The sequence below is a fragment of the Pristiophorus japonicus genome, chromosome 2 (assembly GCF_044704955.1).
Source record: "Pristiophorus japonicus isolate sPriJap1 chromosome 2, sPriJap1.hap1, whole genome shotgun sequence".
Lineage (NCBI taxonomy): Eukaryota > Metazoa > Chordata > Chondrichthyes > Pristiophoridae > Pristiophorus > Pristiophorus japonicus.
Genome location: NC_091978.1, coordinates 253298788 through 253311983, shown reverse-complemented (window position 1 = coordinate 253311983; position 13196 = coordinate 253298788). Strand labels below are relative to the sequence as shown.

Genomic DNA, 13196 nt, shown 5'->3' with positions numbered 1-13196 from the left:
AGAGGAGGGGATAATACCCCAGCTGCATCACAGTTATTGGCCCACATTCTGTTTGCACTAACAGCTGGAGCTAAAATAAGTTTGCTTTGTGGTTCCAGGTTGAAAATATAGTCTTCTGTTTTATAATTTATCACTTTAAAAACAGAATGAACAATGGTTAACTTCTGTTTTACGATTTATCATCTAACAAACAAAATGGACCATGTCTAGAAATGGAGTACTTGGGGCCAAATTATTCTCCCTTTGTATTTCTGTTAAATAGTATTTCCACCTCAGCATGTGCAGTGCAGAGCCACAGCAACATCCTCTCATTTGTTGCACTGCGAGATTGCCACACTTCTCTTCTTATCCTACTTAAAGTGAGTGTGGGACAAGAGTATTCCTTTCAAGGGCAAGTGCTCACAACAGTACTTTTTTGTTGTTGACCCTGATTCGGGAGGAGGAGAGGAATGGACCTGATCAGCAATGCCTTTTCTGAAGTATTTCTTGCCTATAGGAAATTGGTACTTGGAGCCATGTGTAGCCATTCTAGCTCAGTATTAGCTCATCAATCAACGTATTCAGCCGATGCCTCGCAGTTTTAGGTTCTAGCGCTGAATAAAATTGACTCAACTGCTTTCTCTACATGAACTTCAGTGTCTGGGTTAGCATAGTGATACAATTTTGACCTTACTTTATCCCAATTGTAAAGAATATCTTTCCAATTTATTGCATCATCATCTATAAATTATGAACGCTTCCTGACTTATGGAATATAATAGAAGCTCAGCAGTTCCTCATTGTGTATAGAAGATGTCTGTCTCAGACAGTAAGCCACGGGCTGATCACTATGCTGCAGGATCTGCTTTATCTCCTTTCACACCTATCTTTCTATTTTTAATGGTTTTGTGCAGATAAGAACTGCTTACAGCAGCTATTTTCTGTATTTGTGGTTTGCTAACATACCTTTCTTTAAGAACAGCACTAGCACTTATTAACAAAGACAAATTCTTACAGAACGGCCTAACCCCACTCCATGTTGCTGCTCACTATGACAACCAGAAGGTGGCACTGCTGTTGCTGGAGAAAGGCGCCTCTCCCCATGCCACTGCCAAGGTATTAATTGCGACAAGATAATTCTGTCAGTAACCTCAAAACAAATGCTGTAGATGGTTTGATGTTTTTGTGTTTAACAGTAATGTAACTGACAATTGTATTTTAATGCAGAGCCCCTTGCTAACACAGTAAAATGGATAACCTTTGGCATACAAATTAAAGGGGCACTGCCTTTATGAAAATTCCTTGAAAACTGAAGATGTGCATCATTTTCATGTTGTCACGTATAAGGGAAGTTGTGATGTGTTTTGCAGGACTTGTATATTCAAATTGTATCTTTGTAAAGAAACAGTGCAGTATTCCTTTACTCTAGACTGTTACAGTGTCCCTTCTCAACTGCTGTTCTGAAGTTCATGTTTATTTGAACATGTGATTTTACTGTCTGTAACAATTTACAAAATAAGACACAATTAGTTGCTTATTGAAAAGGCTTTTGAATGATACCTTGATATATTTCTTGAATCAATCATTAAGTTTTCACATGTGTTGAATGAAAATTTCAAGTATTATGCTTGACTGGAACGTTCCAAAAGGTAAGCTTTTATAAGGTAGATAATGACAATCCCAAACTTTTACAGCAACCATGTTACAATTTTATGAATTAACATGCTAAATGTTACCCCAAGACACTTGATGCTACAACCCCCAGTATTACCCCAATACAGTTGATGATAGACCCTCATTATTATGCAAGACACCCCAGTAGAACTTTGATTTTTTTTGAAAAAGCTGCATTTCTATGCTGTTTCAGATCTTGTGATGTTTCGCTGCAAGTTTTACTGCACTGATACAAACAGGACAAATAGTGAAAAAATCAGCTCTGCCACATGCATCATGGACCTGCTCACAAATAATGTTTTCACTAATTTGTTCTCCAGCTTGATCTTCTTTAAATTAAAATCCAAAGATTAAAGAATAAAAACAGAGGAACAGGAGTCATTTTTCTATTTAATTTGATTAAATCATGGCTGATCTGTACCTCAACTCTTTACCGGCCTTTGATCTATATCCCTTAACAGATAAAATACCTCAGTCTTGAAGATTTCAGTTGACCCAATAGCCACAGCCTTTTGAGGAGATAATTCCAGATTTCCACTACCCTTTGTGTGGAAAACATGCTTCCTGATTTCACTTTTGAATGGCCTAGCTCTAACTTTAACATTATGCCCCTTTGTTCTAGTTTCTCCTACCAGTTTCTCTGTATCTACCATATCGAATCCCTTTATCATTTTAAACAGCACAATTAGATCGTCCCTCAATATTCTAAACTCAAAGGAATACAAGCCAAGTTTATATAACCTGTCATCATAATTTAACCCTTTAAGCCCCAGTATAATTCTGGTAAATCTACACTGTACCCCTTCCAAGGCCAATATATCCTTCCTGAGGTGCAGTGCCTAGAATTGAACGCAGTACTCCAGATTGGTTCTGACCAAGGCTCTGTACAACAGAAGCATAACTTCCTCCCCTTTGTATTCCAGCCTCCTTGAGATATTCCATTGGCCTCTGGAAAGATTTCTCCAATTTGGTATCATTATTCATTAAAGAGCTTGAATTACTGTAGCACATTTTATGTTCTATAAAAGTGCAGTTAGAAATCAAGCTATTGGTGTAATATTTCACTTATCTCAACAGTGGTGAGAATAGGGATTTTTTCTTCATGTCTGTTTTGCTTTTTAAGTGACATCTGACCATCTCTGCTCATAGTCAGATCTGTATGGGTCAGGGAGAGTGCTAGATGTGCAAATTATACTGCCGAAATATTGCAGTCCTAAACTGTAGAGGAATACCCTTCAACATACCAGCTGCATACATAATCCTCCTCCCTACTTGGTTAGCACAGCTTTGTTGTGCACTGTCCAGAAACACGTTGGTTTTTGGAACAGTTATCAGAACAAAGCAACACCTTTAAATCCTGGATTGAAACTTAGCTTGGGTCTCCACAGGTTAAATGTAATACTGAGCCCATCTGGCCTTACTTCATTCAAATAAAAAATGCTACAAATCCAAAACAAAAACTGAAAATGCTAGAAGTAAGCAGCAGGACTGCTCGCTTTTGTAAAAAGAAAAGATAGGTTAATGTCTTGGGTGTAGATCATTCAACAGAACTGGGAACTGAAACATAAGTGAATCCTTTAATGAAACTTATTAAAGCTCCCTTTTTGAAGGGAGGAAGAAAAATAATTGGTAGAATGTCCAATTTTTTTTTTAAAGCTGAGAGAGAAAACTGGTACAGGTTATCTCTTTGAGGTATTTAAAATATATTAAAAGAACAAACTAACCATACCTAATTTCAGCTTATACATGAATATTGGCCTCCTTTTAATTGATAATTGCCATCAAATTATTTTGTGGAACCAGTACTTGTTTAAAAAGATATTTTTAGATGCATAAGGTGCCTTTTTGAATTTGAAATCTGATAGTAAAGAACAGTACCCATGATTTGGTGGTAATATTGGAGACTAATTATTCTCAAGCTATTTGTTTTGTGTTTGTCAAAGTTTTAGGGCATTAGATAGGAGGAGAACCAGGAGGAGGATCAGTTGGAATTAAATTAAGAGCTCTGATCTGTTCAGAAGTAATATAGAGATTTTAAGTTCCTGGGGCCGAAATTGCCCACTGCCCGAAATGAGGCGCACTTACCGTTTTCGATGTGTTCTGGCCACCCCAATGCATGGGGCGGCCTAACCGTCGAAATTCAGCACTTCGGGGATATTTTTGGAGCGGGGCAGAAGTGAGGGTGGGGCAGAGTGGCCGTCACGAGCGGGGTGGATGTGGGGGCGGGGCGGAATAGCCGTCACTGTCAGTCATTAGCGCCGCACTGATGACATCATCGTGCTGGTGCATCACAACTTCTCTCCCCTAAAAGGGAGGGCCGCTGCGAACTCTGGCAATTATCAATTAAAAGGAGGCCAATATTCATGTATAAGCTGAAATTAGGTATGGTTAGTTTGTTCTTTTAATATATTTTAAATACCTCAAAGAGATAACCTGTACCAGTTTTCTCTCTCAGCTTTAAAAAAAAAATTGGACATTCTACCAATTATTTTTCTTCCTCCCTTCAAAAAGGGAGCTTTAATAAGTTTCATTAAAGGATTCACTTATGTTTCAGTTCCCAGTTCTGTTGAATGATCTACACCCAAGACATTAACCTATCTTTTCTTTTTACAAAAGCGAGCAGTCCTGCTGCTTACTTCTAGCATTTTCAGTTTTTGTTTTGGATTTGTGGCCACCAGGGTGGGTTTCGGCTGAGCCAGTAACCTGGCCGTTGGCGGTCAAAAAAAAATGATGAGTGTTGCCGGAAGCGACACCTCCCCTTTAAGGGCGGCCGGGCCAAGCCACAGAGTGTGTACCAACAGCAAAAGCTGTCGGGGGCACCGATCGATGGCGCCGCTCCCGCAGGCAATTCTGGGAAAGGGACAATTTCCCGAGAGGCAATTTCACGAAGGGGTTCCCACCAGTCGGTAAGGGGTCAGCGCGTGCACACTGCGCCGGAAAAACGGGTGGACTGGTCCCCTGCACCGCTCCAAACCTGAGGAAGGGCAATTTTCAAAACGGCGGCCCCTTCGAGGAGACTCGTCAGCCATTCTGTGCTGCCCCGTGGCCTGTCGCTTTCAGGCGGTCAGAGGCTTTATCGGAAAGGGCAATTTCGGCCCCCCTATCTGTTTGTGTACCTTGTTGCTGTTTGTAGGCATCTCATGATACTACCCTAGCTCTGTATAGTCATGTAAACTACTGTTCCATAACTCAGACCACAGCAGTATTCATGTCTATGAGGTGTGGTCCCATAGCGTGTCTCCTTACCTGAGAAATCTTCCTTAAATGCATCCTCCAGGGCAAGGCTCCATTGTAGCTTTATTTTCAAGTAACTTTTCACAAGATGGCTGATCTTCCAATAGTTGTCACCACCCTTACCGCACTTCCAAGGCTAGGTTCTGAAACATAATGTGCCTAGATTTTCTGATCAGTAATATTTAATGCTGATATTAACATGTTTAAAATAAATGGGCTACTGACAACATTAAAATGTCACCAAGCAGAAAGTCCAGGTTCACATGTCTTCAATAACCCTCAGCTCCCTTTCCCCTGCTGATGCACTGAAATTAATAAGTAACAGGAGCGCCAAAGAAAATTCAGAACATTTATTTTTTAAATTTATACAGAAGCTGTTTTTTTTTCCTGGCAGAATGAGGTCTTGCCCTGAAGCAATGTTTAAAAATGTATTTTTGTAGTTGCCATGGTTCGCTCCTGTTGTATTAGGTGTAATGAGAATGAGAAATTTTTTTTTCCAGTCAGCCAAATCAAGGCAGGTATAAAACTGAATGGCAAAACAAATGAAATGAAGATGGATAGCTACAAAAGAGATTTTCTACAGGGTCAAAAGAAATACAGGGATATGGGCGATTACAGGATTGACTGATACTGTAGGTTTAATTGGTAGAATGGGAGGCGCTGCTCCAAACTCTCGTACTATAGTAATGTAATTAGATGTCTACTGATTGTCCGGTCTTTGGTATGAAGATACTGAAAAGAGTTTGCAGTTGGAACTGGTCAAGTTGTTTTAACTTACAAAATTTGGTTGAAAAAAAAAGGCTAGATTTGGATAAATAATATTCAAATTAATAAGACATTGTGAGTTAAGTCTTAATCAGCAAATTAGGGAACAGATAATTGGTGGGTTTATCTGTGACTAATATTTTGCAAAGTAAATTTGAACATTGAGCAGAAACTGGTAGAGGCTAACTGCTTCTGGTCTAAAATTCATGCTTTTCCAGAATGGCTATACACCTCTACACATTGCTGCCAAAAAGAACCAAATGGAAATCGCCACCACCTTACTGGAATATGGAGCTGATACTAATGCGCTGACAAAGCAGGGGGTGACCCCCCTCCATCTTGCTTCGCAGGAGGGACATGTGGATATGGTTTCATGTCTGATGGATAAAAATGCCAATGTCAGTGTGACCACAAAGGTAACCGCAAAGCATTATTGTGTCAGAGACATTTACCATTGTGTTATTATTTATTACTGAGAATAAAGCAATGTTTGAATGTTATGTAATTGAGTTGCCTCATGCTTAAATGCTTTTAGTTTTAGGCTATCTATTTACCCATTGTTCTGGATGCATCTTGTGCATTTTAATTTTAATTTTACGATCTCTCGCAGCGTTAAACATTTTAAAATAAATTAAGGAGTCCAATATCAATTAACAGAGAGTCAAATAAGTTCGTTGATTTCTTTCTTATCTTTATTGACCTGATGCAAGAATTGTTTATAGAAATGTCACCTAATTTCTCCCTTTATTCTTCTGTCCATCCTAGAGTTTGACAAAGCATTGAGAAGATTGTAATACTACCTTAGTGTTCTGTGTTCATAAGGGCCAATAATTGTAGGTGCCCGAAATCCTGCCACACATTAAGTGCCTGCTCTCTATTATCGGCTCTGGAACACAGGAAATGCAGGATGAAGTACCCCCTCTGCTGTGAGGCTGTGCACTGGCTGTGCATAAGGCTCATTGTGGCTCCACCTTTCAGTTAAAGATGGCAGGTCCCCATAATGCGGGCTGGAGAGTCTAAACAGCTGTCTAAGTACTTGGGGCCCCATTATTTACGGGGAGAGAACGGGGCTGGCCGAAACTGTCCAAAGAACCCGGCAAGGCCGGGGGCAAGGATGTCCTGCCAAATTTAATGGCAGGACCTCCTTATAATTTTTTCTTCTGTTTCCCGCCTGGCAGCCAGCCAAATTGACAGGTTGGCTGGCTGCCAGGCAGGAAAACCAGCAACAGGAGGTCACAGTTGGGGACCCTTGGAGATGGTCCCCAACAATCAGGAAGTGGACAGGTGGCAGATCAGGGCTTGGGGGAGGGGAGGAGGTCGCCAAATGCATGGCAGGCTGCAGATCGAGGCTTGAAGGGAGGTGGCCAATTGTGGCAGGGGGAGAGAGAGGCCATGATTGGCAGAAGGGAGGCACTCCTGCTTCTCCTGGCCCAAAGGAATGCTGTAAAAGGCACTTATCTTCTGGAGCCAGCAGCTCCCACGTCCATTGCGCTGCCGGGTTTCCCATGCCCTGGGAAATCCACACAGCAGCAGTTACATTTAAATCAGGTTCCCAATTTCACTATGGGAGGCTGATTTAAATATGTTTATGAAGTGTTCCACCTCTCCCAAGATGGGACACTCGCTTGCCACGCTACTCACCGTCGTAAAAATGACGACAACCATGCACGTGTGAAATTGGGTTCACGTTTCACGTTTTTGTAGCAAAAATGGTGGCGCTTGCAATGTGACCGATGGTTGGAAACCCTTCATTTGCTACTGTCACCCAACAGTCAGGCCCCGGCCTTGATTGTGTAGGCATCAGGCATGCCACAGAAATATTCATCTTTGTGGATTTCACATCACCGTGTATAGTTAGTTCGGTTGGGCACATTTGCGGTATTGATGGCATTTTTGGCCCAATAATAATGAATGATACAGAAACTGAAGAGGGTAGAAAGATAGCCTGTGGCACTGAATTGTTGCATTTATTACATTTTTACTACCATCAAATCCTTGTTTGACCTTGTAGGTGGAGCGATTGAACAAGACCTGTTCCCACCCTCCCCAAGGCCACTTTTTTTTCTCCCTTCTGCAGCAAGGTCATTCCCGACTGGTGAAACTAGCAGTCTAATAATTAAAGCCCAAGAGATAATACCAGTCAAGATATTCAGCTTTATGTCTCACATTTAGGACTGCAACAACCCAGATTTATAGCTCTGGGTTTTAATTTACATTAAAACATTGCTTCATACTACATATTTATGAAAAACATAATTTTAAGAAGATGTGTATATGTCATTTAATGGAATGCCTTCAGACAAGTTGATTGGTATCATTTCTCTCACAAGAAAAAAAAATCAAAATAAATGTAACAGTTTGACTTGAGGGCAGGCCTGAATTTCTGGTATGTAGAATCCATTGTAATTTGAAATTCTTAAAGTCAAATTTTCAGAACAGAAATGAAAGCTGATGTGCAGCTTCTTTGTTTTAAAATTCACTCTTCGCAGCTTTTGCGTGTGAATAACCAGCAAGGAAGGTTGGTTGTAATCATAAAATCAATTAATTTGTGTCTGTTGGACACTATTAAATGATTCCATTCTGACACCAAAACGTTTCAGCTTTTTCTAGTTAAAGACAGTATTAAAATGCAAATTCAATACAATGTGCACATTTTTCAGGCGACATGCCCAGTAAATCTTAATGGAAATACTTTGACTGGACGATTAAACTTCTGATCTTACGCTAAAGCAACAACTGGATTGTGTGTCTGATTAGAATAATGTATATAGGAATGGGCCAGTAAGCCATCTGAGGTTACGCTACTCTTCCTGCTCTGGGAGATAAAATCAGAAAATTTACAACTGTACTTTGCAATAGTGAAAAGTATTCCTACCATGCTAGAATTTTGACAATGTTTACTCATTGGTTCCTGCCGCTCCTGATTGTGTTGCCATCATGAAAGATAAGTTTTCGCTTTTTATTATTTTTTTCGCATGTTAGAATCGGCCCAGTTATCCCCTCCCAGCGATTGACTACCCCGCAAAATACCTTATCTGCCTGTTTTGGGCGAGACTGCTATGTACCGGAGCTGACAGATTTTCTGCCCCACCAAACAGCAAGCTGTAGCAGAGCCCCAGTTTGGTGCCTGCAGCTCACCACTAAAATTTAAGTGAGGTCCGAACCTGACAATTGTCCAGCCCTCCCAACAGTGACCTTGGGTAGGCGCATCACCGATATCGTGACAGTTTTGGGGCAGGCTTGAAAACCTCTTACCATATGTCTTTAATTTAATTAGCAAACTGCCTATGCAAAACCTTATCAAATGCCTTTTGAAAATCCATATGTAAAACATTCCTGCATGTTCTTTATCAATACTATCCATTATTTTCACAAAAAAATCTTAAATTTGCTGATCACAATTTATCTTTTACAAATTTACACTCGCTGTCCTTAATTGAACAATGTTTTATTGAGAAAGTATTAACTTTATTGGATATTATGGTCGCTACAAGATTACCGACTACTGATGTTTCATCCAAAGAACTCCAGCTTTTGAAGCAGCTCTTTACTTCTTGTGTGAATGTGTTTAATTTGTTCCCTTTTCATGTCCAGTTTGAACATTTCCCATTATTTGTCTGTAACTTTACCTGTCAGTTTTTCTTTCCAATTAATCTTCCCTTTTTATCTTGTTGAATTTTTTTCCAATCTTTGACCTTTCCCTCTCTATTTTGTTTTTATATTGAACCTAATTATGTTATGGCACTGTTTTCGAAATGTTTCCCAACCCTTAAGTTATCTCTGTGTCTCAATTTATTTCCTAAAACTATATCCAGCACTGGTCCTTCATTGTTGGAATAAAAACATACTGATCTAGAAAGCAGTCTCAGATATATTGTGGAAACCCTTTCCACCGGGGGTCTAATGAGAAGGAGGAACTGAAGGAAATCCTTATTAGGCAGGAAATTGTGTTAGGGAAATTGATGGGATTGAAGGCCGATAAATCCCCGGGGCCTGATAGCCTGCATCCCAGAGTACTTAAGGAAGTAGCCCTAGAAATAGTGGGTGCATTGGTGATCATTTTCCAAGGTCGATCGACTCTGGATCGGTTCCTATGGACTGGAGGGTAGCTAATGTAACACCACTTTTTAAGAAAGGAGGGAGAGAGAAAACGGGCATTTATAGACCGGTTAGCCTGACATCAATAATGGGGAAAATGTTGGAATCAATTATTAAAGATGAACTAGCAGCGCATTTGGAAAGCAGTGATGGGATCGATCCAAGTCAGCATGGATTTATGAAAGAGAAATCCTGCTTGACAGATCTTCTGGAATTGTTTGAGGATGTAACTGGTAGAGTGGACAAGGGAGAACCAGTGGATGTGGTGTATTTGGACTTTCAAAAGGCTTTTAACAAGGTCTAACTCAAGAGATTGGTGTGAAAAAGTAAAGCACATGTTATTGGGGGTAATGTTCTGACGTGGATAGAGAACTGGTTGACAGACAGGAAGCAAAGAGTAGGCATAAACGGGTCCTTTCCAGAATGGCAGGCAGTGACTCGTGGGGTGCCGCAGGTCTCAGTGCTGGGACCCCAGCTGTTTACAATATACATTAATGATTTGGATGAGGGAATTGAGTGTAATTCTCCAAGTTTGCAGATGACACTAAGCTGGGTGGCAGTGTGAGCTGTGAGGAGGATGCTAAAAGGCTGCAAGGTGACTTGGACAGGTTAGGTGAGTGGGCAAACGTGTGGTAGATGCAGTATAATGTAGATAAATGTGAGGTTATCCACTTTGATGGCAAAAACGCGAAGGCAGAATATTATCTGAATGGCGGCAGATTAGGAAAAGGGGAGGTGCAACAAGACCTAGGTGTCATGATACATCAGTCATTGAAAGTTGGCATGCAGGTACAGCAGGCGGTGAAGAAGGCAAATAGTATGTTGGCCTTCATAGCTAGGGGATTTGAGTATAGGAGCAGGGAGGTCTTACTGCAGTTGTGCAGGGCCTTAGTGAGGCCTCACCTGGAATATTGTGTTCAGTTTTGGTCTCCTAATCTGATGAAGGACTTTCTCGCTATTGAGGGAGTGCAGCGAAGGTTCACCAGACTGATTCCCAGGATGGCAGGACTGACATATGAGGAGAGACTGGATCGACTGGGCCTGTATTCACTTGAGTTTAGGAGGATAAGTGGGGATCTCATAGAAACATATAAAATTCTGACAGGACTGGACAGGTTAGATGCGGGAAAAATGTTCCCGATGTTGGGGAAGTCCAGAACCAGGGGACATAGTCTAAAGATAAGGGGTAAGCCATTTAGGGCTGAGATGAGGAGAAACTTCTTCACTCAGAGAGTTGTTAACCTATGGAATTCCCTACCGCAGAGAGTTGTTGATGCCATTTCATTGGATATGTTCAAGAGGAACTTAGATATGGCCCTTATGGCTAAAGGGATCAAGAGGTATGGAGAGAAAGCAGGAAAGGGGTACTGAGGTGAATGATCAGCCATGATCTTATTGAATGGTGATGCAGGCTCGAAGGGCCGAATGGCCTACTCCTGCACCTATTTTCTATGTTTCTATGTTTCATTCTTTGCCATAGTGAGTCTCACACGTCATTTCAAAACTTGGCACCTGTTGCGCCTCCATTGCCAGCATTCCAATTTCAGGCTGTCTGCTTTGTTAGCAGCGGTCCTTGGGTGAGTCCCAAGAGGAGGGTCAATGGACAATGTGGGGGAGGTGATCGCGGGCCAGCAACAGCCCTCAGAAGTGTTCTGGAGCCAAGAGGTGCTTTACTTTTTGATGGCGGTCACTGCTTAGGCCACCGCATTCGCAGGAGAATCTTAGGCAGAGCAGGCCTGAAGTTTGCTCCCCTTATTGCTCACAAGTTTAGTGCAGGTGACCTGAAACAGACATCAGGGTTCTTATTCACACATGTAAGGTGTCTAACACCTGTTTTAGGTGTGCGCTGTAAGTGCGAGGGCAGCCACCTATACGGTGCACTCGTACCCCTGACATTGAACTGGTTTTTTAACTTGTATTTGTTCATGGGACGTGGGTGTTGCCGGCAAGGCTAACATTTATTGCCTATCCCCAATTGCCCTTGGTGGTGAGCCACCATTTCAGAGGATAATTAAGAGTCAACCACAATGCTGTGGGTTTGGAGTCACATGCAGGCCAGACCGGGAAAGGATTGCAGCTTAGTGAACATTAGTGAACCAGATGAGTTTTTGTGACAATCCAATAGTTTCATATTTACCATAACTGATGCTAGATTTTTTAAATTCCAGATTTATTTATTTAACTGAATTTAAATTCCACAGCTACCGCGATGGGTTCGGGACAATCCTCCATGAAGTTAGCCTTGGGCCCATTTTGTGACCACAAAACAGGCCCGAAGTCAAACATTAGCCTCTTTAAGTTGCACCTTGGGGGAAATTCTAACCCCAAAAAACAGGAGGGCTTGGGTCGGGTGGGAAGTAAAAATGTAAAAAATCTCAATGCCGAACCTAACCCGCCTCAAATCCACCCACTTCTGGTTTTAATGGGGAGGGGGGAGGGGGCGGGTCATTTATTTAAATATTTTAATAAGGCTGCATGCCTCAGATTTTTTCTCTATTCTAGCTTTAATGCTGGCCGGCTGGTTTTCCCAGCCTTCAGGAAACCTGGCAGCTAAAGGGATGTGATGTCTGCTGCTTGGAAGAGGTAAGAGCTTTTCCAGCTCAGGTTGTGGGCCAGGAGGGGCAGGAGTGCTTCCCCCCAGCCCACCAAGAAAACATGTTAACCTCCGCAGCAATCAATCCCAACCCCACTTGATCTCCCCCCCCCCACCCCCGACCCTCCAAACCATTCTGCACACACCCTCCCCCTCATGATCTCTACCCCCAAAAGCACCTCGGCTGTGGCCTTTTCTTAGCGTTCCCCACCTGACAGGGAGCCAAGCCTACCATTCAGGCTGACTTTTGGGCCAGGAAGCTATTAAAAACAAACATGCATGTCATGGAGTTAATCCTCCACGATGTTCAGGGACTCGACCAGAACTCCCCACCATCCATCACTTCCCCCTATCCGTCTGTTACCCCCCACACCCACCCTGCCGCCCCCCCCCCCCCCACCCCATCCCCCCCAAGCTTGGAAATCACACCCCAGTAAATATCAAGGCCATTATTTTGGCCCTGTTATTTCTGATTTTCTAATGTATCTACATATCTCTTCCTGTAAACACATTTCCACTGATCAGCCATCTATAATGAACTCTCAATAGAGTAATACCTGCAGCATGTTTTTTGAAGGGTCAGGTTTCCTACGGTAAGTGTAAGCATAAGAAAATGTTGCTTTCAGCAGTACTGGAAGATGGAGTGAATAACATTGGTTTTGAAGAATGAAAAAGCTTTAGGGCATCATGCTGATGTTCAGAAAGCAAACGAAACAGCATCTATCATTTTAGAAAATGTAGTGAAGAGATCAGAAAGGGATTAATAAGTATCACACTTACAAAGAAATCATAAAATTCAGAGATTAAAAAAAAGAGGTGACTTCATGCTTATCAAATAACTAGTTCACGTGTC

General features: G+C 41.7%; 1 protein-coding gene across 6 annotated transcripts in view; it reads left to right on the top strand.

Moving 5' to 3' along the window:
- ank2b (ankyrin 2b, neuronal) overlaps positions 1 to 13196 on the top strand; it is a 1291078-nt gene that overhangs the window by 1034522 nt on the left and 243360 nt on the right. For 4 of the 6 annotated variants that reach the window (XM_070871178.1, XM_070871176.1, XM_070871173.1 and 1 more), the window contains 2 exons: positions 997 to 1095; positions 5871 to 6068. In XM_070871178.1, the coding sequence (XP_070727279.1) occupies positions 997 to 1095; positions 5871 to 6068 (297 nt within the window). The remainder of the gene's footprint in view (positions 1 to 996; positions 1096 to 5870; positions 6069 to 13196) is intronic. The other 2 variants (XM_070871180.1, XM_070871177.1) reach the window with 1 other exon arrangement.